Source organism: Puma concolor, chromosome B4 (assembly GCF_028749965.1).
Source record: "Puma concolor isolate L17-30 chromosome B4, mPumCon1.1.hap2, whole genome shotgun sequence".
NCBI lineage: Eukaryota > Metazoa > Chordata > Mammalia > Carnivora > Felidae > Puma > Puma concolor.
In genome coordinates this window covers 51,203,775-51,228,454 of record NC_141673.1, presented here as the reverse complement: position 1 = coordinate 51,228,454, position 24,680 = coordinate 51,203,775, and the positions used below count along the sequence as shown (strand labels likewise).

General features: G+C 42.2%; 1 protein-coding gene across 1 annotated transcript in view; it reads left to right on the top strand.

Moving 5' to 3' along the window:
- Nucleotides 1-1,371: 1,371 nt before the first annotated feature.
- Nucleotides 1,372-24,680, top strand: part of IRAK3 (interleukin 1 receptor associated kinase 3) — a 54,527-nt gene continuing 31,218 nt past the window's right edge. The window contains exons 1-4 of the mRNA XM_025926850.2: nt 1,372-1,894; nt 17,814-17,996; nt 23,578-23,636; nt 24,257-24,311. Coding sequence (XP_025782635.2) covers nt 1,588-1,894; nt 17,814-17,996; nt 23,578-23,636; nt 24,257-24,311 — 604 coding nt within the window. The 5' untranslated portion in view covers nt 1,372-1,587. The remainder of the gene's footprint in view (nt 1,895-17,813; nt 17,997-23,577; nt 23,637-24,256; nt 24,312-24,680) is intronic.

The window sequence follows — 24,680 nt, the reverse complement described above, 5'->3', positions numbered from 1 at the left end:
TCTACTCTACATAGATTTCAAATCATCAAATAAGATAGGGCTAGTATTGGAGAGAATTGCAGTGAGCAGGAGCTATATCGTCTAAAAATGAGAGGGAAGAATTAAGGTGGGGGAGAGCAGTGGATGACAGCAATGGTGAAGAACAGTGAGCGATATAACCTGATGATATAAAATTCAGAAGTCAAAGGCAGTTTTAAGGAATACAGAGAGAGCATGGGCTGATACTAACTGCCAACATTAAAAATACAAGAAATTTCACATAATCCATATACATTTCAAATACTATGGTGTTCACATAAAATTCTTGCTTCCCTGTAAATCAGAAGATCTGGAAAAGCAGGCCTTGTTGACTGCTTCACTCAGCAACCGTGATTCCTGGATCCTCTGCGTAACTGAGTTTGGATCTCTCATCGTACTAATTCACCAATCCAATAGCTACCAAATACTTGTATCCTGCCTGTTGCTGTTTTTTCGGGTAGTACCTTTGAAAGGTATAGAGTTTCTTAAGCGTGTACAGATAGACAAAATTTCAGCTATTTGAACAAAGGCATATAGAAACCTTTGCCCAACCGGTATTGGTTTCACCAATTTTCAAGTATATTTTGTGGTGTACTTTAGCTGAGAACGACTCGGGATTCAGGTAGCGTCAGGGGTAATAAACGATGGTGTATCATCAACTGTTGGTCTCTAGGGGGCGCCATTGCCAAAGAGTACAAATCTGAAAGGTTTCAACAGGGTTGATATTGTTCCGTTGATGGCCATTGTCCACTCCACTCATTAAGGCTGGGATTTTTCTGAGCACTTTCAAAGCATCTCCTCTTTTTTGTCAGTAGCATTCGTATCATGCTTGCGGTGGGTACAGCGTACCGTGACAGAATATTTCAAAACAACAGCCAAGTCTACTTAAACTCCACGTTGCAAGCAAAACAGTCTGTGACACACTTTGAAGTAGGAAAAGTAGCGGAACAATGTTTTATCAAGAAAGCCCAGAGAGAAAAGAATGTACAAAAACCAAGTAGCAACGTGGAGAATGGGCAGCGTCTGGAAGAAAACGAGCACAATTTTCTTCTGCTTTGTTCTCTCTTTTTGCGTTCCTGTTGTTGGCATCTTCTTTGGTCTCTTCCAGCAATCACTTCGTCTGTGCACATTTACCTGTTCGACTTCAGTACAAGTTGGGAGGGGAATGCGCCAAAGTTTCGGATGGTTGTCTTCAGCTGAGTGACGATCTTCTGTCAGTTTTTCTGGATTTCCCAAGAGTTCCTCGGGACACATGTGTCGCTTTCTGGCAGGGGAAAACAAAACGCGTTTTTAAAAGAACTGTTGACCGGTCTTCTGTCCATCCACGCCAGGAGACAGCCCATGCCAGGGCAGGCAGAGTGGGGTGTAGACTCTCCTCCATTAGCCCTGCCCTCCTGGTCTTCCCCCGGCTCTCGCTCTTTGCCCCTCCAGTCACGTCCCAAACCCGGAGGGACGAAAGCCCTGCTCAGAACGTAAAAGCCAGTGAGGAGGGCCACGCAGACGCAGGGGAGACCCCGCCGCCAGGCCGGGCGTCCCCAGGGGCATCTCTGCCGGGCAGCGCCTTGCGTCATGTGGGGCCCGCCCCCTGGTCGGGCTCTGCAAGTTCTGCAGCCTTGGCCGTCGTGGAAGCAGGATTTCCGCGGTTGTGTAATAGCACCTCGCGGGCGCGGAGAGGCCTGGGCTCCGCATCCCTCCTCGGACTGGCCCCTGGTCTCCGGCGGCCGAGCCATGGCCTGGACGGCGGCGGCGGCGAGCGGCGGGGCCCGCGGTACGCTCTCGGCGCACACGCTCCTGTTCGACCTCCCGCCGGCGCTGCTGGGCGAGCTGTGCGCGGTCCTGGACAGCTGCGACGGCGCGCTGGGCTGGCGCGGCCTCGGTGAGCGCGGCCCGCCGCTGCGGCGGGGCGGGCGGGGCGGGGGGCGGCGGGGACGCGGCGCGCATGCTCAGCCGGGCCCGCGGCCTTCGCGGTCTGGCTGCCCGCGGTCCGGCCCGCGTGGGGCCGCGCGGCCTCCGGGGTCTTCCGACGGGGAGGCTGCCCTTTCCTCGCCCCGGGAAGGAGGCAAACACGCCCCGAGGCCCGAAGGAGAGCTCCCCCCTCTCTTTCAAAGACACTTGGGGTGTCTGTGCAAGATTAAGTGAGCGGAGGCTTGGGAAAAGCGGCAACCCGCGTGAAACCATCTAATATTTATCAACTGTGCCTCCTTTGCTTGGTTCAGAGTATTTTCAATCAGAACGCCTATGTGATGTCCTCTTACTGCAAAATTACCCCAGAATATAATCTTCATATCAAAACATTTTTGTGCCTTTCAGTGTACCCTTTGGTGTTTTCAGCCCACTTCCAAGTACACCCACCTTCCTTAAATTTCAGGTGAAATGCTAAAGTAGAATACGATTTGTAATTAATGTGGCTCCCAGTTTTCCTCATTAAGTATTTCTGGCTTATTTACCCAATTTGTGGCATGAAAGTTTATGCTAGATGCTGGCTTTTTATTTTAATCTAGAAAATTGGCTTTTAAGACTCCCATTTTGTGCAGCCATTGGGGAGTTGGGCAACCGACTGCTTTTGGCAAGTGTTGAGTGTCTTCACCAGAATTCGGACAAAAATCCTTTGTTTTGATAAGTACAGGGGTTTTTGTTAGATTTGATCTTCCATGATGCCACATTTAATATGATTGAAAATAAACACAGTCATGTCAAAATAACTTAGCCTTGATTCTCTGAAATTGTCTTACTCATTTATTTTAAACAATAGCACAAGACCTATGAGAAAAAAGGTTTGTGTTGATGAGCAATATGGTCACACATTCTGGAATGTGGCATTGGGCTTTGAGTTAGTGTAAATTATATTATAAGCTCTGTCACTTTCAAAGTATGACCCTGATGTAAACATCTCAGAAAAGGGTGCTTGACTCTTTGGCTTCTGGAAAGCATAGAGAGTTCCAGTATGCGTTTGAGGGGTAAGATCCTTTCCACACCAGATCTTTTTGAAATGGGTAATGGCATGGGCAGTTTTAGCACCCATTGGTTTCCTGGAATTACTATGTTTGTGAGAGAAACTTTTTTAGTCCAACCCACAGGTAATGAATAGGGCCAGGCAGCTATCATAAATGAGTAAGGCAGGTTGAAGACTGGAAATGAGGAACATATGTCCCATCTGAAAGGGGCAGTTAGTCCTCAGTCCCAGGTCACTGCCACTTTTCAGGAAGTCCAGCCCAGAATTGCTGGACTCTCTCTCTCTCTCTCAGCACTGAAATACAGATATCCGTGCTTTACGTGGGCTGTCTCATATAACACTTCCAATTGCCCTTGGGAGGTAGGTGCGGTTATCATCACACTGTTTCAATAGGGGAGGAAATCATGGTACATATACATTAAGTTACTTGCCCAAATTGACACTGCTAAGGAGCGGCAGAGCCAGGATTCGAACCATGGCAGTTGGGATCCACTGCCTGTGCCCTTAACCTACAGCCACTCTACACTTCCCGACCCTGACTTCCTCAGGGTCGCGAGTCCTGACTTCTGTGCTCTTTTCTGCTGTATCTCAGCCTCTCTAAAGTGTAGTCATTTCAGCCATGAAAGAACAATTCAGTGAGCCATTTCACACATGCAGCCCCATTTTTCTAGCTGTGGAAGTCAGACCACCCAAATGAGAACAAGCTCGGGCTGTTTATTCAAAGCAAGGGAGTCAGCCACCATCACTCGCATCTGACAGAGACCCAAAGGCAAGCTGAGGAGTGGAAAAGCTTTATGTTGGAAAAAAGGGGAAGGCTTCAGGTCTGTCCTTATTGGAAGCAGTTGACATGGAGAAGCTATGGACAAGCTAACTAGCAGGAGAGCATTCTATGTGATTGTTTAGGGAGCATATTTGACTTTTTCCAGATGGCCCTAAACTGGAAGCAGGGGCAAAAATTAGGAAAGCTGTCCCTTGTTGATCAAGTCCTGACTATTTGGGGCTGATTGCTATAGCGATTATTGTTTGGCTTCCTGGACTAGTTGCTACAGATGCTAATGTAACTTCCCAGACTAGGCACCCTAGGTAGTAGATTGGCATTCTGGGCTGCTTGATGCATCTTGTGGGTCACAGTTCTATTTTTATATATAGTCTGGCCATTGTCCCTTTGTATATTCTTTCATAGGAGAAGAATCTAAAATGTCTAGCCCTTGATTCCCTAGCTATAATTTATTATGCACATAGCTGGACCACATAGCTCTGAAAGGAGATCTAGAACAGACCAGCTGCCTCATGAATTATTGGCTCAGCAAGAAAGGAAGCCTGGCTCAGTTCAGGGTGGTTGAGGGCAACTGCCCATGTTTAAGTATGCCGTTTCCCTATTGGCACTGTGAAAGGAGAAAGAGGGGAAGAGGTGCAGGGAGGGAAAACTTGACCTTAGTGGGTAGAGGGAGGAGAGTGTTGGGGGCCTGAATCAAGGAGACAGCCCTATTTATGCTCAGGACAGTGGAGAGCCTAAAGATACAGAGTGTCTAGATTCCGTATAGAGAACAGCCGTAATAGGTAAGACTGTCTCAAGCCGATTGTGTTTTTTCTTGATGATGGTGAACATCAGACTATATTTGCAAAGGCAGCTCCACCACAGATAGATCATATGGCAGCCTAGTCGTTCGCAAGCCGGAATCATCTGTGCAACCTTTTAAAGACACAGATGGCTCAGAGCTGTCAATTCAGTAGGTCTGCTTTGAGGATCCTGCATCTTTCTGGTTTTTGCTGAGCCCTACAGGTGAGTCTGAAGCACAGCCTGGTTTGGGAGCCTTTGCTTAGGCCAAATTCTCTTCTTTAGTGGCATTTTAATATAACAGATATTTTGGGGGTGCCTGGGTGGCTCTGTCAGTTGAGTGTCCATCCCTTGATTTCGGCTCAGGTCATGATCTCACGGTCATGAGCTCGATGCCTGCGTCCGGCTCTGTGCTGAGCACAGGGCCTGCTTGGGATTCTCTCCCTCTCTCCGTCTCTCCCTCTCCCTCTCTCCCTCTCTCTCTCTCTTCCCCTCCTCTCCCTCCCCCTCCCTTGCTTATGCAGGCACATGCACTCTCTCAAAATGAATAAATAAACATTTAAAAAATATATACACATAACAGTTATTTTACCACACTCTTTCACTTCTCCACTTAATTTTCTTTTTTTTTCTCTTTTTTTGTTTATTTACTTTTGAGAGAGAGACAGAGCACGAGCAGGGGAGGGGCAGAGAGAGGGGGAGACACAGAATCTGAAGCAGGCTGTCTGCTTCTCAGAATCTTTGAGCTGTCAGCACAGAGCCCGACACAGGGCTTGAACTCACGAACGTGATATTATGACCTGAGCCGAAGGTGGATGCTTAACCAACTGAGCCACCCAGGTGCTCCTCCACTTAATTTTCTTTATCTTTAAACGTATTCTACATATTATTCTTCAAGTCACTTTTATCATGTATTGTTATTAAGAATAGTGTAATCACTAGGTTAACATTCTCTGGTTGGTGATGATTTTATGGCTTTGCAATGAAAGTAGGAGCCCAAATTGAAAATGTTATTTATTTTATACTATCTTACAGACATGGGAACATGTATACTTGGTGGCAAGTCATTTCATCACTTTACGGTAGAGGGTTATTGAGTGTTATTCGAATTAAATTGAAACCTTTCAATGCTTATGATACATTGAGAAGGAAACCCTTTTATAGATAGTCTGTAATGGTTGTATTTAGATTTCCTCTTCTTAAAAAAACAAATTATCAGAGCAATTATTATTCATCATTTTAAAACAAATTAAATGTAAAATTACATTAAATATGTATTTGAATATTAAAGACTTAAAATAATAGGAATAATAACGATAGTAGCTGCCATCTACTGTTCACTCTTTGCCAGATACTCTGTGCTAAGCACTTTATGGAGTCTGTCCTTTATCACAAAAATCCTGTGAGGTAGGCACTTTTCCTATTCCCATTTATAGGTAGGGAAACTGACTCTCGGAGAATACAAGCAAATTACCTCAAGTCATGATCTTGTAAAGCACAGACTAGGTTTCTAATCAGATGGTCAGACTCCAGAGCCTATGTTCTTTTTAAAAAAAAGTTTAAGGGTGCCTGGGGGGCTCAGTCGGTTAAGTGTCTGACTCTTGATTTTGGCTCACGTTATGATCTCCCAGTTCATTCGTGGGATCGAGCCCTGTGACAGAATCTACACTGACAGCACAGAGCCTGCTTGGGATTCTCTCCCTTTCCCTCTGCCTCTCCCCTGCTTGTGCACACGCACACACACACACACTCACCCTCTCTGTGTCTCAAAATAGAATTAAAAAATTTTACAAATGTTTAAGTAGACTTTATTGTTTAGAACAGTTTTAAATTTACAGACAAGAAGAATTCTTATATATTTAATGTCTTTCTCACGTACTCTGCACTCAATTTCCCCGTTATTGACATCTTACACTAGTCTGGTGTTGTAGAATCTAAGTCTAAAGTTCTCTTTTGTCTAGCAAAAGAGAGGATGCAGGATTAAAACGAGAGATGGCTAGTGTTGGGGGAGGGGGGGAAGATAAGAACCCTGAATAAGGGTCCTTGCCTCGTATTTATTCAGATCAGAAGGCTTGCAAACGTGATGGGTGTGTACAAAGAGACAAAGAGACTCGGAACATTAACTTGTGGATGTGAAGGGGAAAAGGGAATTTTGAAGATATACAGTGTTTGGGGTTTGGGTCAATATAAAACAAAATCCAGGCACCGGGCAGATGGGTAGATGGTTGTTAACGGCAGACAGGAGGCACCGTGTCTGTTTATCTTTGCCAGCCTAGGGGATGAGACAGACAGGGGGAATAACCTCAGGGTTAACAAGACACCTTTTCGTTTGTTAACCATCTCCGCTCCGGCTGCTTTGCCTGCAGCGCAGAGGTCCAGAGTCCAATTCACCAATTTACCTAACCTGTCCCTATTCTCCTATGAAAGCAGCTTTCTGCTGTAGTACTAAACTTGGGGTGCTTTCACCCTGAATATCTAATCTTGTTATTCCTATGCATTGGGCACCTTTGTGCCGATTCTATTTCAGGCCTTTGCCTCTCTGTATGTATATCTAGGGGTTCAGCACTCCTTCCCTGTTTTGGGGTGCCTTTGCACCTCCCTATTCTTGGCACCTTTGTGCCTCCCTATTCTTGCCACCTTTGTGCCTCCCTATCCTTAAAGTTCCAATCTGTTTACCCAAACTCGGGTGTGAGCATTTTATGACTTTGTGTTTCTTTATGCCCTGTTAACCCATTGGTGTAGGCCCTGGGGGATTCCTAAGCTTATCCCCCACAGTCTGGTACATTTGTTACAATATCGATATGTTATTGTTAAAGTCCATATCTTATTGGGATTTCTTTCATTTTTACCTAACGCCCCTTCTCTCTTCCAGGATCCCATCCAGAGGTTAGTTAGCCATCATGTATCCTTAGGCTCCTCTTTGCCATGATCGTTTCTCTGACTTTTCTAGTGTTTGATGACCTTGACAGTTTTGAGGAGCACTGGTCTACAGTTTTGTAAAATGTCCCTTGACTAAGATTTGACTGATGTGTTACTCATGACTAGACTGAAGTTATGGATTTTTGAGAGGCAGAGGTAAAGTGCTATTTTCATTACATCATATCAAGGGTGCCCACTGTTTACATGACTTAGCGCTGTTGCTGTTAACCATAGCTGAGGTAGTGTCTGTCTGTTTTCTACACTGATACTTCTCCCTCTTGGCATACTCTTTGGAAGAAAGTCACCATGTGCAGCCCACACTTAAGGAAGAGAGAGTTATGCTTCCCCTCCCTGAAAGTGGAATTGACCACCATGTAATTTTTCTGATCTTGCAGTGTTCTCTCTAGATCTCACTTCTACTCTGAGTTACCACCCCATTTCTCTGTTCCCTTTAAGACAAAATTATGTGTATTATATTCCAGGCCCTCCATTTTCCCTTGAACCTACTCCAATCAGGGTTTCATGCCCCACTGCTCCATTAAAATTCCTCTCATCCAAGGTCACAGCAGCTAAACTCAATGGTCAGTTCTCAGTCTCTTTTTATTTGACATAGTTGATCACTCCTTCCTCCGTGAAGCACTTTCTTTACTTCTAGAATTCACACTCTCTTCATTTTCTTGTCTTCTTACAGGTTCCTCTTTATCTCTCTGACCTCCTCGAATGCCTCTGGGATTAGTCCATGGCCCTCTTCTTTTCTGTTTATCTACTCTACCCACTATCTTGTCAATTGCATCTGTATGGTAATAATGCCACATTTCTAGCCTAGGTCTCCCTCTTGACATCAGTACCATCTCTCTGTTTGCCTACGTGACAGATATTTCCAACTTAACAGCCCAGAAATGCTTCCCTCCCCCAAAGTTTTCCCCCATCTTGGCTAATGGCAACCCCATCCTTCATTTGTTCAAGCCGAAAATATTAGTCTCCTGTGACTTCTAGCTTTCTCTCACAAGCCACATCCTGTCTCTCAGTGTATACTGGTAACTCTACCTTCAGGATCTGTCTAATAATCTGATCACCTCTTACCACAGCCTCCACAGCCCTCCTGGTCCAAACCACCGTGAGATCCCACTGGCTAATTTCAGCGGCCTCCTAACTGGGCTCCCTGCTGCTACCACCCTGGCCCTCCTCGAGTCTCTTTCCAGCACAGCCACCGACCGGTGAACTAAAGTATATATGCAGGGGATATTATATCATTGTCCTCTTCAGAACCCTTCAGTAGCTTCCCACCTCACGGTAAACACCAAAGTCCTACACGCCTTTTCTCACTTCCTTCTTGTTTGCCTCACTCCAGCTCCATTGGCCTCCTCAGACAAGCAAGGAACATTTTCCTGCAGGTAGCCTTGAGGCTCATTTCCTTACCTCCTTTGTGTTTTTGATGAACTATTATCTCTCCTGATCACTCTTTTAAAATCAACACCCCCCCCAGGGCGCCTGGGTGGCCTAGTCAGTTGAGCTTCTGACTCTTGGTTTAGGCTCAGGTCGTGATCTCACAGTCTGTGAGTTGGAGCTCTGCAAGTTCAAGCCTCATTGTTGGGCTCTGCACTGCCCAACAGTGCTTGGGATTCTCTCTGCCTCTCTCTCTGCCCCTTTCCTGCTCACACTGTCTCTGTCTCTCAAACTAAACTAAACTAAACTAGACACTCCCCTCCTCCTTATGCCCCTTTCCTGCTTCCTTTTTCTCTCCATCACTTACCATCTTTCAAATATTTTGTAGATTTTTATTTGTTTTTTTTGCCAATCTAGAAGTAAGCTTCAAGGGGACAGTGTGAGAAGTAAGCAGGAGGAGTCATTTTTAGAAATACCAAATAAAAGCTGTGCTGCCTAACGATAGGTTTGCAACCTATTGGGAATATGTATGAGCCCCCTCACCCCATAGTGGAGTCCCAAACCCTTAGACACTTCGCTTCCTGGTTCTTCCCCTCTCTCTTTCCTGTGCTTATTTTTGCGTGCTTTGCAATGAACATGCGCCAAAGAACAGAGGGAAAAGGGACTGAAGGTCTCTGTGTCACCTCAGGGAATGTACATTTGTGCCAATCAGACTACTTTTTGCCTTACGTGGGGACAGGCAACATCCAGGTAAGCTGTCACTGCTATAGTACTCAGCCAATGAGGAACCAGGGGAGGGGCTTACATACTAGGAGATAAGTTGTCTGCTGTGACTTCCCCCAGTTTGCCTGTTCATTAGATACCCTGCTCTTGCAAGAACGTTGATTAAAGCTTCGCTTCACTGTGCTCTGAGTCTCAACATCCCTCCTTTGATTGGGTCAGTGGGCTTATTTCTCACAGGCAGGGAATTTTTTGTTTGCCTTATGTCCTGCTTACTCCTTTAGCATCTGAAAGTGTACGTAGTACAGTGTAGGCATTCAATAAATATCTGCGATTGAATGAATAATGAACAGATGTCTGTTAAATATCCAAAACCTTCTTGGGCAAAATATCAAACAAAGCGTTGTACCTGATACAAGTCATGGTCCCTGCTTTTAGGGATTTTCCAATTCAAGGTAGGCAACAGGCCTATGCACATTTTTTTTTACACATTTATTTATTTTTGAGAGACAGAGAGAAGCAGACTGCAAGTGGGGGAGGGGCAGAGAGAGAAGGAGACACACAATCCGAAATAGGCTCCAGGCTCTGAGCTGTCAGCACAGAGCCCGACATGGGACTCGAACCCACAAACCATGAGATCATGACCTGAGCCGAAGTTGGACGCTTCACCGACTGAGCCACCCAGGTGCCCCGGCCTATACACATTTTACAAAGAAGTTTAACAAAGGAAGAAAACATGGGGAGATAGTACTGATCATAACCTGGGTGAGGAATTACACAGCTCTGCTTCAGACTGAAATGCTGGTGTTCAGGGTGAACTGTTGTAAAATTTTCTCCCAGAGGTAGTTAATGTTAGGTCCTTACCTGAGTCTGGGATTGAGGAGGGAGTAGGGCAGAAGGCTATGTGAAAAATCATGCATAGCCCTTCCATGGAATATGAGTCCTGCTCAAGTATGGGTAAAATGTAAACATAAGCTTAAGTATGGATAAGAATTACTTGTAAAATTTATTACCTAGTGGGTTTTCTTTTTAATTTTATTTAAATCAAGTTAGTTAGCATATAGTGTAATAATGATTTCAGGAGTAGAATTTAGTGATTCATCACTTATATATAACACCCAGTGCTCATCCCAACAAGTGTCCTCCTTAATGCTCATCCCCCGTTTAGCCCATCCCCCCCCCCCACCACCTCCCCTGCAGCAATCCTTCGTTTGTTCTCTGTGTTTAAGAGTCTCTTATGGTTTGCCTCCCTCTCTCTTTTTATCTTATTTTTCCTTCCCTTCCCCTATGTTTAGCTAGTGGGTGTTAATGCTATAGTCTGGTAAGAGGAGTTGAGCTAACTGACACATTTGACTTGTGTTATTTCTTTTGGAATTAAAAATATCTTCAATCTTAAATGTTCTTTTAAAAGAATGCCTAATTGCGTTGTGTGCTTTGTAGGAAGAAAGAGAGACTTCTTTTCCTTTTCCCATTATATTGTCTCAAAACAAACTTTGCAAGAGTGCAGTCTTCAGTTACTAGGGGTTTTGACTTGTGGTTATATGCAAATACAAAGATTCCAAACAAGGGTGTGTTGCATTAGTCTAAAAAATCCCTTCAGAGACATATTTGCATGTGGAGAGTGCTTTCTGCAGTTGAATTCCCCAGTGGTTAGCATTACCTAGATAGTCTTGCTCTCTCAAACAGAGCCCAAAAGGACCTTTGAGTGTCAAATGAGTATTAAGCAATCAGTATCTTCAGATAAACTAATCTGAACTGTTCAGGTGGACTTTTTGGCTTCTATTATGCCAAGATGCCTTTCAAAGAAAAGATTTGCCTTCCAAAAAAAAATTTTTTTAAACAATACTTAACTATAGCATATTTTTCTTAAAAAAATTTTTTTAATGTTTATTTATTTTTGAGAGAGAGAGAGAGAACAGGGGAGGGACAGAGAGAGAGAGGGAGACACAGAATCTGAAACAGATTCCAAGCTCTGAGCTGTCAGTACAGAGCCCAATGCAGGCCTGGAACTCGGGAACGAGGAGATCATGACTTGAGCCGAAGTTGGACGCTCAACAGACTGAGCCTCCCAGAAGCCCCAACAGCGTATTTTTCTTAATGTATCTTTTCATTTAGAATGCTCTTAAGTTTAACAACACTATTAGTCATTGAGAACTTTACTCTTTATTTGTTTAGTGCCATGAATAAACAAAGACCTATGTTCTGGAAGAAAACAGGAAAGGATTAGAGAAAACTATGAATATGGAAGGATCTGACTAATAAACATGTCAAGAGTTTGCCTTCCTGTATCATCACATTGAAGCTTTTGTCTAGAATTTGACCTAAATGAATTATACACTTTATGGATGCTGATAATGCTCGTTAGTGGTGTTTCTATGCAGAATGCATCATCATTGAAGAAAAGCTATTAAGGTTTGTACTATGAATCACCAGTTAGAGAAAGAGAAAATGTATTTCGTTTCTTATCCTGGAAGCAACCCATGCATGCGGTATCCATTTCAACTGAGCCTGGGCCAGTTATACTCCATGAACTGTTGCTACTAGAAAAATGCCTTTGCTTTCCATAGACCTGGTGCAAACTCAGAACCCTTTGATCCTGGTCAGTGTTAGGGAAGTAAAACCTCAGCTCTTTTGGTATCTGTTGTGTCTCAAGTCACAAGGTGGGAGAGCACAGAATCATGGCCTGTTGCACTCTTAAAAGGGAAATTCAGAAACTGAACAAAGAAAAAGAAAACTGGGGACTAAAATGATGTGGGAAATCCGATATTCCCTGGGACTTGAAAAGTTAACTCTAGATCTCCTTTGGGGTTATAAACTATTCCTTTTTTAATTTTAAGTTTGTTTGTTTGTTTGTTTGTTTGTTTGTTTATTTATTTAGAGAGCATGAGCAGGGGAGGGGGCAGGGAGAGAGAGAGGGAGAGAGAGAATCCCAAGCAGCCTCTGCACTGTCAGCAAAGAGCCTGATGCGACGCAGGGCTTGAACTCACAAACTGTGAGATCATGACCTAAGCTGAAACCGAGAGTTGGATGCCACCCAGGTGCCCCTAAACCATTCCTTTTCTACTGTGAGAATTGTGAGCCATAAAATGTTTTTACCTTTTTATGTGCAAATATGGTATATGAGACTCCTGGTACTTCTGCGGCCAGATGGATCCTCCCAAAACTAAAGCTTCCATCTTTGCACTGCCTTCTCAGAAATCTTTGGCCTTGTTTACTTTCAGAATAGAGCTTAAGTTTGTGTGCTAACACCCAGGGCCTCTGTCACTCAGCAAATACGTATTGAACGTCTACTATGTGCCAAGTGCATACCTACAAAGGTAACAGGGAGACCCCATGGGGCTTGTTCACCTTTTCTTTAACGTGAACCCTCTGCTCTAAGCATACTGGCCTCTTCTTTGCCCTCTCAGGCCCTTTCCTTCATTTCTGGAACAATTCCCCATCTGACAGGCTCTTCTGTTTTGTCCCAATTCAACCCTGTTGTAAAGTGAGCTGATGTTGTAACCAAACAAACATGAGTTGGTGCCTTGGTGAGTCAGAAACTGCACCAGGTTGCGTTTTCCCACAAAGAAAACTTTTGTATGCGGCAAATAAGATCATGGGGACTGGCTTCCAAAGCCATGACTGCCTGAGAGAGGGTGAATGGGTTCCTTTTGTTCAGTGTTAGGATGAATATTTGGATTGGGAAGCCTTGTCTTCCTGTGTAGAGGTGAGCATAACATCACACATGCATCTTAAGGAAACATGACAATATGACATCGTGTGTTATGTAAATGACACTGAAGCTCCTCCTTGGGTGGAGATTTTAGTATTATAATGAGATAAAGATAATCATAAGTTATTCCACAGCTCACTCCATGGGCCAACCGCACAAGTTCCAGGCTGGTTTAGCATAAATGATCTGGGTGGTCTGGGCCAGTAGGAGGTCTTGTCAAGGCAGTCGCCATCAGCTGGGGTTGTTGCGGGGGCGGGGGGGGGGGGGGGTTGGTTTTGGGTTTCATTTGTCTGAGTTAAGGGAAAAGCCAGAAAGTAGAGCTTAGGGAAAAATGTAACACAAAAGTTAATGCGTGTAGCAGGTGGATAGTAAAGGCCAGGTCCTGGGGTCTAGCTGGTGACAACGTCCCACCCTCATATTCCTCCCTGACTGTGGTAGCCCACAAGGCTGTCATCTCCCTTCGTGTCTCATCCCAAAATCAGGTCATGTCTTATCCGGAGTTTTAAAGTAGAGAGGGAACTGTTTGCTTTTTTTTTAATTAATTAATTTTTTTTAAGTAATCTCTACACCAGCGTGGGGCTTGAACTCATGACCCCAAGACCAAGAGTCACATGCTCTTCCAACTGAGCCAGCCAGGCGCCCTGAGACAGAGCTGTTTTATTTTATTTTTTTATAAAAGCTTGCTGTATGTTGTATAAGTATTATTAATTTATATGGTACATTATGCCTGATACTCTATAAATGTCAGCCAAGTAATCTACTAATAGAAAAAGTAGAAACCTAAACTTTCACTTTGCTGAGATTTGATATTTAGTGTTCCCCTGTTGGAGTGTTAATCTGGAGACTGGGAAGTGTTCTAAAGACTGGAAGAGGTATTTTAAGGTCAGTGCTGCTATAATCAGCAGACCAGAGAGGGGCAACCAAATTTAGTGTCTGTTTTGGGAGGGACTTCAAATGGACTTCAGAGGATGTTTACTGATGAGAAGTTTGAAATTGCTCAGCGACTTGCCTAGAGTTGCACCATAGGTGAATGGCAGAGCCACGAATAAACACACATTTTCATGCGTATACCCAGGGGGCCACAAGGGTCCTCACTCTTGATGGAGACTTCTCTTTTGAAGACAATGTAGTCTACTTTTGGGGTTCACAGTTCATTCCTTTATTTTGTTTCCCAACTGAAATTCCCATGATTTTTTTTTCTCCCCAGTATAGTATATTAATTCCAATAATTCCTTGAGTATCGGCCTCTCTTTAGAAGTATGCATAATTTTAAACTTGGCTCAGGCTCCAGAAACCATTCCTCTAGGAAGCTTTCCATGATGCCCTTATCTTTTTGAGAGAGATAGAGAGGGATAGAGTCCCAAGCTGACTCTGTGCTGTTAGTGCAGAGCCCAATGCAGGGCTCCATCTCATGAAACGTGAGATCATGACCTGGGCGGCGAAATCAAGAATGGGTCGCTCAACCGACTGAGCCACCCAGGTGCCCCCCCGCCCCACGACCGCCTTTTTTTTAAGATTTTATTTTTAAGTAATCTCTACACCCAACATGGGGCTTGAACCCACAATCCCAAGATCAAGAGTTGCACATTCCCCCGACTGGGCCAGCCAGGCACCTCCATGAGGCCCCCATTTTTAGTTAGGGACCCCTCTTCTTGCTGCACATACACTTGACGTATGCAATTACTATACTACTAGCACAGTCAACAAATGTTTGAACTTGTTAAAAAAATGAAATTCAACCAAGTAAATCTGAAGACTTTAATTGGCTTTATTTAATAATTCATGAATCAGTCAGTATTCCGTCTAGCAAGTAGAAGGGAGTTCCGGGGAGTTGTACAAAATGGAAGGTTATTTTCCAGGAAAGATGGTGGGGCAAGAAAAATTATTAGCAAAAGAAAAGTATTGTTCTGCTTAGGTCATGACCTCACGGTTCATAAGTTTCAGCCCCAGTTCAGCAGAGAAGCTGCTTGGGATTTTCTCTCCTTCACTCTCTGCCCCTCCCCCTCCCCTCAAAATAAATAAACAAAAACTTAAAGGAAAAAAAAAAAAAAGGATTGTTCCTGGCAAGATTCTTTCCCTTAGGGAGAAGAGCAGGGGGTCTTATCATGCAGATTACCTCATCTTCCTCTGGGGATACAGAGGGCCCATGCAACAGATTACTTCAAAGGAACTGATTAGAAAATTCCTGACTAACTGGGTAAGATTTATATTTCTGATGCAGGTTGAAACTACAGTACTGGATTAGGTATTTAGCCCCATTTGGTGACTTGGCCTAAGTGATGCCATTTTGGGCCTGTTAACAAATTGTACCGATTTGCACTATTTCCCCTAAGAGCTTTTAGAAATAGTTAAAGTGTTTATGAAAAGTGTGCCTCAACCAAATAGGTAGATCACATCATCAAAAGAAATACATTAAAAATTAAGTTACTGGGGTGCCAGCTGGCTTAGTCGGTTGAGCATCTGACTTCAGCTCAGGTCATGATCTTCCGGTCCGTGGGTTCTAGCCCCACGTCAGGCTCTGTGCTGACAGCTCAGAGCCTGGAGCCTGCTTCAGATTCTGTCCTCTCTCTCTCTCTCTCTCTCTCTCTCTCTCTCTCTGCTCCTCTCCCGCTCTGTCTCTCTCTCAAAAATAAACATTAAAGCAAACTTAATTTAAAAAAAATAGAGAGTTACTATATCTTGATAAATATTTTTGCTTTGAAGGTCCCCTTCTATTTTTTAGTGTGAAGCTATCTAAAACATATATTGACAGTTGGATAGTCCTTGCCTCTTCATGAGACATCATCTCTTCCAAGAAATAGATAATAAAGATATTCTTGCCAGAACTTAAAATATGGAGGAAAGGCAAAAACTGTCCAACTTAATGATGTCAGATACGTTATTGTAGCTGTTTTTTCCTTTACAGCCTAAGCATACATTCCAGTTGAATGTCTCAACTTCGTCATCCTTTATTGGATATGCCACTTCCTTTCACCCTTTTCTGATACAAGATGTGACTGAATAACATAACACTTAAGATGAAACTTTGTGGGTATTGACCAGGATAGACTAAGTTATATGCAGTAACAAGCACCACCCAAATCACTGCCAGTGGTTAACATAACCGAAGTTTGCTTTTTGCTTGTGGGAACAGCACTGAGAGTCCAGAACAGCTGACCTCATGAGGTGGCCCAGCATTCCAGGTGGCTTTGATCTTGAAGCACCCCCGTATCAACATGTGCTTATACCTGGTGGCGAGCATGGGTGCCTGGTGAATTGCCCCCTGGCTCTTCAGTGTTCCTGGATGAAAGGGACACATAGGCATAACTAACCCAGGGCAGGAAGATGTAATCCTCTCTGAAGGGGCAGAAGATAGGAAATATTGGTGAGCACTGGTAATATCTACCGAGTCCATTTTTGGTCCACAGGAAGAGGGGGGCAAAGTTATAGTTGCATATTGTGATCTCTGTCAACTTTCAGGATGTACTTATACTCTCAGCAAAAACAGAAAGTTGAAGGAAACTGAATAGTCTAGCAAACCCTTGAAGGACTGAAAATGTGGAGAGAAGGGATGCCATATTAAATCAAAAGATGTTTGTTTTTCTGATGTCTTGATTCAAATACCGCAGCTATTGGGGTGCCTGGGTGGCTCAGTGGGTTAAGTGTCTGACTTCTGCTCAGGTCCTGATCTTACAGTTCGTGAGTTCGAGCTCCACATCAGCCTCTGCGCTGACAGCTTGGAACCTGGAGCCTGCTTTGGATTCTGTGTCTCCCTCTCTTCCCCTCTCCCACTCGTGGATGTGTGCTCTCTCTCTTTCAAAAATAAATAAATGTTAAAAAAAAAATTCAAGTATTATAACTAGTGTAGTAGCTCCCTAAGAAATTTTTTAAAACTTTAGAGTCTTTTAGAGTCTGAAATAGACTGAACAGAGATAGTTCTGTAGGGGGCTTATTACACTTCTCAGGTCTGAGCCCCTGTTCGTCTTTTAAAAGGACATCAACCTTTGGAGAGTATCACTGGGGGATAGGTGAGTCCTCCAATGAGGTTACCTTGGTTACTGCTGGAGAGAAGCTTCCAGATTTGTGTGTGGCAGAAGAAAAGGCTGATTTCCATAGCCAGTTATGGTGACATGTTGAGGGTCCCCATGACCCCACTCGGATGACAATTGGATTTTATCCATCCATGTGTATCTGGCTTTTTAAATTTTTTAGACTTTCCAGAGGATAAAGGTATGAGACAGGGTGTCTGGGTGACTCAGTCGGTTAAGTGATCAACTCTTGATTTCAGCTCAGGTCACTATCCCATGGCTCATGGGATTGAGTTCTGTGTCGACCCCCCTGTATCGGGCTCTGTGCTGACAGCTAGGACACTGCTTGGGATTTTCTCTCTTCCTCTCTCTCTCTGCCCCTGCCCTGCTTGTGCTCACATTTTCTCTCTCTCAAAATAAATAAACATTAAAAAAATAAAAATTATAAATAATATGAACTAAAATGTATAAAGTATCCCTACACATGTATTCCAATAAAAGTAAACTATTGTTGGGTTCTTCCTGTTGCGATTTCTACAGCGGAGCGACTTTCAAACAGCTGGCTGGATGTTCGTCACATCGAAAAATATGTTGACCAAGGTAAAAGTGGAACAAGAGAACTACTCTGGTCCTGGGCACAGAAAAACAAGACCATCGGTGACTTGTTACAGATCCTCCAGGAGATGGGGCATCATCGAGCTATCCATTTAATTGTGAACCATGGTAAACATTTATGATTCTTATGATGTGGCTCTCTGTCTATTTTATAGAGTTTGCAATTTATAAATGTAAATATTGCATTTTGTTCAAGACCATGACTGGTTATACTATATGTCAAGGATTCCTTACCTGAGGCTTTATCTGAAGGCTTTTGTCACTTCTTTTGGGTGACACTTTCTTTCCTTATTGCCTATGTTATACAACACAGTCCTTTCTACCACTTGTTTGGGTTTTTAAAATTTTTTACTTGTAAACTACACATTAAAAATTTTTTTTAAATATTTATTTTCGAGATAGAGACAGAGACAGAGTGTGAGCAGGGGAGGGGCAGAAAGCGAGGGAGACACAGAATCCGAAGCAGGCTCCAGACTTTGCTGGAGCTGTCAGCACAGAGCCCCACGCAGGGCTCGAACTCACAAGCGGTGAGATCATGACCTGAGCCGAAATCAGATGCTTAACCGACTGAGCCACCCAGGTACTTCTAAATTACACTTTTTTAAACATTTCATTCTTAGCTAAGAGAATCAGTTTTCCATCCAAAACTCTGACACTATTTGAATCGTAAACAGAATCACAGTGTTTGAGTAAAACATAAATACTTTTATAATTAGCTTTGTCATATAAGTCAAAATATAATTGGATTCTCTCTTCCCCTGCCCTTGTATTTGAGGGCAAATGATGCCTGGGGCTTATCTTTTATCTTCAGTGCTGTTTTTATGCCAGGGCCTCTAACTCTAGGCCTTACGAGTCTCGTTTCACAGTGGCCTAATACCTCCCTCTATTTGTCTTATGTGTTTCTGATGCTGTGTCATGACTTACACTTAAAAGCAACGTGATGAGGAAAGCTCATGAAACTTTTTCTGTTCATTCTTTATCAATAAAATAAGTTCCTAATGTCCCCTGTTCTGTTTACTCCACTTTAGATTTATTCACTTCAACAAGAATGATCCTGAGTGATCTTGGGTCTTACGTTACAGACTCAGGGCTCTTAGGCTGAAAATTCTTTTGAATCAGCATCCTTGTTCTTTTGGCTCTTTTGTCCAGAGGTATTTTTAGTTCCGTATATTTGCATGCAAATATACCTCTACCTTATCACCCCTACCTAGAAAAAATCCTGCGAAATTTGTACCAGAACACTGTACCTTCAGATTGACTTTTATATGCTTTTTACGTTTAATGGGATATTAGACAGTTCCCAATAGGCTCCCACTACGGTATTTCCCGTAAAACGTGGCTCATCTCTTTTGTCACTGTTTCCTCACTTGGTTTAGTCCCATGGAATGCTTCACTACGAAGCTGACTGACCAAGTAAAGTACAGTGACTCCCTGGACACTGTAAATGCACTGCCTTTTCATTCTCTGAGCCTTTTCCAGCTGCTGAAACCACCCACACAACTTATTGTTCACAATATAAACTCACACCAATCTGATAGGACACAGGGTTATGTTTTACATTTACAGATTCTGGAATAGATTTCAGGATACCTTTTCACTCTCTGTGTTGTTTATTTACACAGCAGAGAATGATGTGGACTGTGAGTAGACGAAAATTTCACATCCTTGCTTGACTCCTGTTGCACATGCAAAATTGATTTCATTTTTAAAAATAGGAGGGGCGCCTGGGTGGCGCAGTCGGTTAAGCGTCCGACTTCAGCCAGGTCACGATCTCACAGTCCGTGAGTTCGAGCCCCGCGTCAGGCTCTGGGCTGATGGCTCAGAGCCTGGAGCCTGTTTCCGATTCTGTGTCTCCCTCTCTCTCTGCCCCTCCCCCGTTCATGCTCTGTCTCTCTCTGTCCCAAAAATAAATAAACGTTAAAAAAAAAAAAAAAAAAAAAGTTTAAAAATAGGAGATTCGCTGATTGGTGGAAAGACAATTATTTACTGCCCTAGTATCAGGAGATAGGTAAATCTGAGATGAAGAAGAGGATAGCATTTTGGTCTGAGTCCTTTTCTGAGAAAAATAGCATTATTTAATTGCAACTTGTTGAGTGGATGCTTTGAAACTAAATCTTTAAAATGTTAGTTGTTTAGCTTGTTCAAAGAAGCGTGATGATTCATGGAAACTGTTAAGTGAGCCTACTGAACACGTGTCTCCTATGATAGCTACTCAATGAACTAGAAGTTAGAGTTCCTAACTGAAAGTGCATAAAAAGATTTAGTCTTTGTTTGTTGCTCCCATGGACAGACTTACCAGTTATCCAAATAATCCATTATTTGCTCAAATATACATTTTTGCCTCCCTTCCCTTGAAATTGTCAGTTTGGTGGGATGGTTTTCATTTTAGAGGAGAGATCACTTTGTGGATTTGGAATTTCTTACAAGTCCTCCTGAGAAAAGTCTTGTATTTCCTCCCAGTCACTATTCCTGCGATTCAGGTGGCTGCCATTAGGTGTTTTCACATCCGTAAAGCATTCCCTCATATCTCAGGACATAGCCTAGTTGCTCAAGAAACGAGAATCCTTACCTGCTTTCGTTATATTTCTGGTATGCCTGCTCTTACATATCACATTTGGCATTTATATTTCAATGGTCATGATTGTTTTCTACTTTTGACGTAAAATCCACAGTTTTCTGCTGGCTTCTTAGGAGAGCCGTTTTGAATCTTCAATTTTATATGACAATGAATATTGCCTTCCTTTTTATGGGCAACAAAAGGACAATGACTTTTAGTGCCCTTAGTTCAAATTTTATTCTACACGATACTTCCCCATGATGTTTATTTCTTTTTCTTGCCTAATTGCCCTGGCTAGAACCTCTGGTATAAGGTTGAATAGAAGTGGCAAGACCAGACATTTTTTTCTTGTTCCTGATGTAAAGGGGAAAGCATTCAGTTTTTCATAATGATGTATGACATTATTTGTGGGCTTTTCACAGATACCCTTTATTAAATTGAGGGAATTCTCTTCTATTCCTTGGGTTTTTACGATAGGTTAGTGGATTTCATGGGTTTAGTTCTTCATTCTATTAATGTGGTGTATTACATTGGTTGATTTTCATATTGTAAGCCAATCTTGGATTCCCGAATGAATCCCACTTGATCATGGCATATACTCTTACATGTTTCTGGATTTACTTTGCTCATATTTCATTGAGGACTTGTTGTTGAAGACTTCTGCATCTATGTTCATAAGAGATATTGGACTATAGTTTTCCTGTGAAGTTTTACCTGGCATTGGTATTAGGATAATATTGGGTCTCATAGAATGATTTGGGAGTTGTTTCCTCCTCTTCTATTTTGGAAAAATTTGTAAAGAACTGATGTTAAATTTTGTTTAAATATTTGATAGAATTCACCTGTGAATCCATTCAGGCCTGGGGTTTTGTGTGTAGGAAATCTTAAATTATTAATTCAGTCTCTTTCCTTGCAATAGGTCCATTCAGATTGTTTATTTCTTCTTGAGTTAGTTATGGCAGTTTGTGTCTTTCTAGGAATCTGTCTGTGCCATTTCAGTTATCTAATTTTTTAAGTTTATTTATTTATTTTGAGAGAGCATGCAAGTGGGGAAGGAGCAGAGAGAGGGAGAGAGAAAGCATCCCAAGCAGGCTCTGCACCTGCACAGAGCCGGATGCAGGGCTCAAACCCACGAACCTCAAGATCATGACCTGAGCTGAAATCAAGAGTCACTTAACTAAGTGAGCCACCCAGGTGCCCCTTAGTTATCTAATTTTTTACATGCAAATGTTCATCATATTCTCTTACAATTCGTTTTATTTCTATAGGGTTGGTAGTGTGTCTCCTCTTTGTTTTTGGTTTTAGTAATTTGAGTCTCCTCTCTTTCTTGGTTAGTCTAGCTAAATCAGTTTTGTGATTATTCCAAAGAACCCCTTTGGTTTCACTGATTTTCTCTTTTGTTTTTATATTATCTATTTCATTTACTTCCACTGTAATCTTAATTCTTTCCTTCCTTTGCTTCCTTCAATTTAGCACTTTCTTTTCTAGTTCCTTCAGTGAAAATTCAGGTTATTGATTTAAGATCCTTTTTCTCTTTTAAGGTAGGCATTTACAGCTATAAATTTCCTTTTAAGTGCTCCTTTTGCTACATCCCATAAGTTTTGGTATGTTGTGTTTTCACTTTCATTCATCTGAAAGTAGTTTATAATTTCCCTTGTGATTTCTTCTTGGATTCATTGGTTATTTATGGACTTGTTGTTCAATTTTCATGTATTTGTGAATTTCCCAAATTTCCTTGCATTACTGATTTCTATTTTAATTGCATTGTGGTCAGAGAATATGCTTTGTATGATTTCAGTCCTTCCAAATTTATTGAGGCTCATTTTATCGCTCAAGATATGGTCTATCCTGGAGACTGTTCAACATGCTCTTGTGAAGTATTTGTATATTCTTTTGTTTTTGGATGGAATATTCTAGAGAATGTCTGCTAGATCTAGGCTTGTAGTTTGCTCAAGGAGGTCTGTTATTTTAATTTTTTTTTTTTCAACGTTTATTTATTTTTGGGACAGAGAGAGAGCATGAACGGGGGAGGGGCAGAGAGAGAGGGAGACACAGAATCGGAAACAGGCTCCAGGCTCTGAGCCATCAGCCCAGAGCCCGACGCGGGGCTCGAACTCATGGACCGCGAGATCGTGACCTGGCTGAAGTCGGACGCTTAACCGACTGCGCCACCCAGGCGCCCCGGGGAGGTCTGTTATTAATTGGTTATGTTTTGTTGCCGGTCCTCTAAGCAAAGTAGTTTTTTAAAACATTAGAATACAGTCAAAGAAAAACTAGAAGATGAAATAAAATTTTTCTGAAGTCTGAATCAAAATGTCAGATGTGACAGCAAGATACTTCAGGGTTTTCATCTTTTGCAGGAAGCTACATAGACTACCTCAATTCAAATAGAACATACAGAAGTTACAGTGTATATTTGGGGAGGGGTGATAGGTGTTTGTGGCTGATCACACGCGCACACACACACACACACACACACACACACACACACACCCCTCTAATATCTTACGGCACAAGAGGGGATAAAAAATAAACTAACCTAAGGAGATATAATCCCATAATTATACAACTTTAAAATATATGGGCAGGGACGCCTGGGTGGCTCAGTCGGTTAAGCGGCCAACTTTGGCTCAGGTCATGATCTCGCGGTCCATGAGTTCGAGCCCCGCATCGGGCTCTGTGCTGACAGCTCAGAGCCTGGAGCCTGTTTCCGATTCTGTGTCTCCCTCTCTCTGCCCCTCCCCCGTTCATGCTCTGTCTCTCTCTGTCTCAAAAATAAATAAACGTTAAAAAAAAAAATTAAAAAAAAAATATGGGCAAAAAGCTGATTCAATGTTGCTTTTTTCCTTTCAATTTTTTACTTTCTACTTTAATATTTTTAATGATGTCTATCAATAATGTAAGGTAGGTATTATACATTAGGTAAACAAAAACATGTTTGAATAATATTTGATCATTACAAAGCTATTTACATATGTTAATTTGTAACCATTCAAAGGGAATGCAACTGAACTTTAGAAATTAACACTACTAGCAAGGTGTTTATTTTCACAGTCTAAGAAAGGAAAAAAAAACATGCTTATTAGAGACATACAATTTTATCTGTATCTACCTCCCTTTATTTCTTTTTAGGAGCACCCTTGAAGAGTCAGAGTCATCATGGAGATAGATTTCCAAACATGTTACCCAAGGTAGAGTGTATGTGCCGAAATAATGAACCTTGAACTCTGTTGCATATATAATTGAGCATGGGGGATGAAATTATCAGACAGAAAAATGATGGTTTGCAAGTACTTTTTTAAAACCAGTAAAGCTTTAGCTTTCTCGTTGCTTTGGTTGGGGATTCAGGAAACTAGAGATTTGTGGGAAAAGAGTGAAGAGCTTTCTCCTCTCAGTGATCTGTCATAGATAAGACTTAGAACTGGTAAGAGTGCTGTGAGTTACGCATTTGTCTTAATTCAGCTTTTAATTTTCCTGTTCTACTTGGCATTTTGCATGTTGCTGTTGGTTTTTATGGGAACAAATAAATTGGCAGCGATCATTTTTTATAGCATTAGAAGTCATTTAAAATTGACTGTAACTATGACATTGATACTTGAGTTTTTGTAGTTAGTATGGAAGCTTTAAATGTATAAGGCAATGAATACCGTTGAATTAAATAAAGTAACTTCGCTTTCTACTAGCTTTCTTCTAAATTAGATTCTACTCTATTGCACTGTATAGTCCAGGGGGAGCTTTGGATTTCTGTTAAGGTTCTGTTCTTTCTAGGCTTATGAAATGGAATTACTTCAGTATGTATTTCCTCTCTTAGGAAATAGCCAATGTCACAGTGGATAATGTTCTTATTCCTGAACATAATGAAAAAGGTAAAAAAAAAATTTTTTTTTTTTACTTTAAATCATGCTTTGCTTTAAGTTAACTTACAGAGACAAATATCCAATGAACACATTAACTATTCATTAATATGCAGGTTTAGGGTAAAATTTTCATGGATGTTGAAATACTTGCAGCTTTGACTGACACTAAGTTCTGATGGATGATATATTATTGTTATATTAAAAATCCACTGGCCAATGGAGAACATAATTGTGGTCTCTTCCCTGGGGGGGGTTTCATACTTTCTGTTAGTGAAATTTGCATTTTTATGTGTCATAGGAAAACATTTAAAAATTACATTGGGTTTTATATAGTGTTAGAAATTGTGATAGCCCTTGCAGAGATCTTTAGAGATGTTT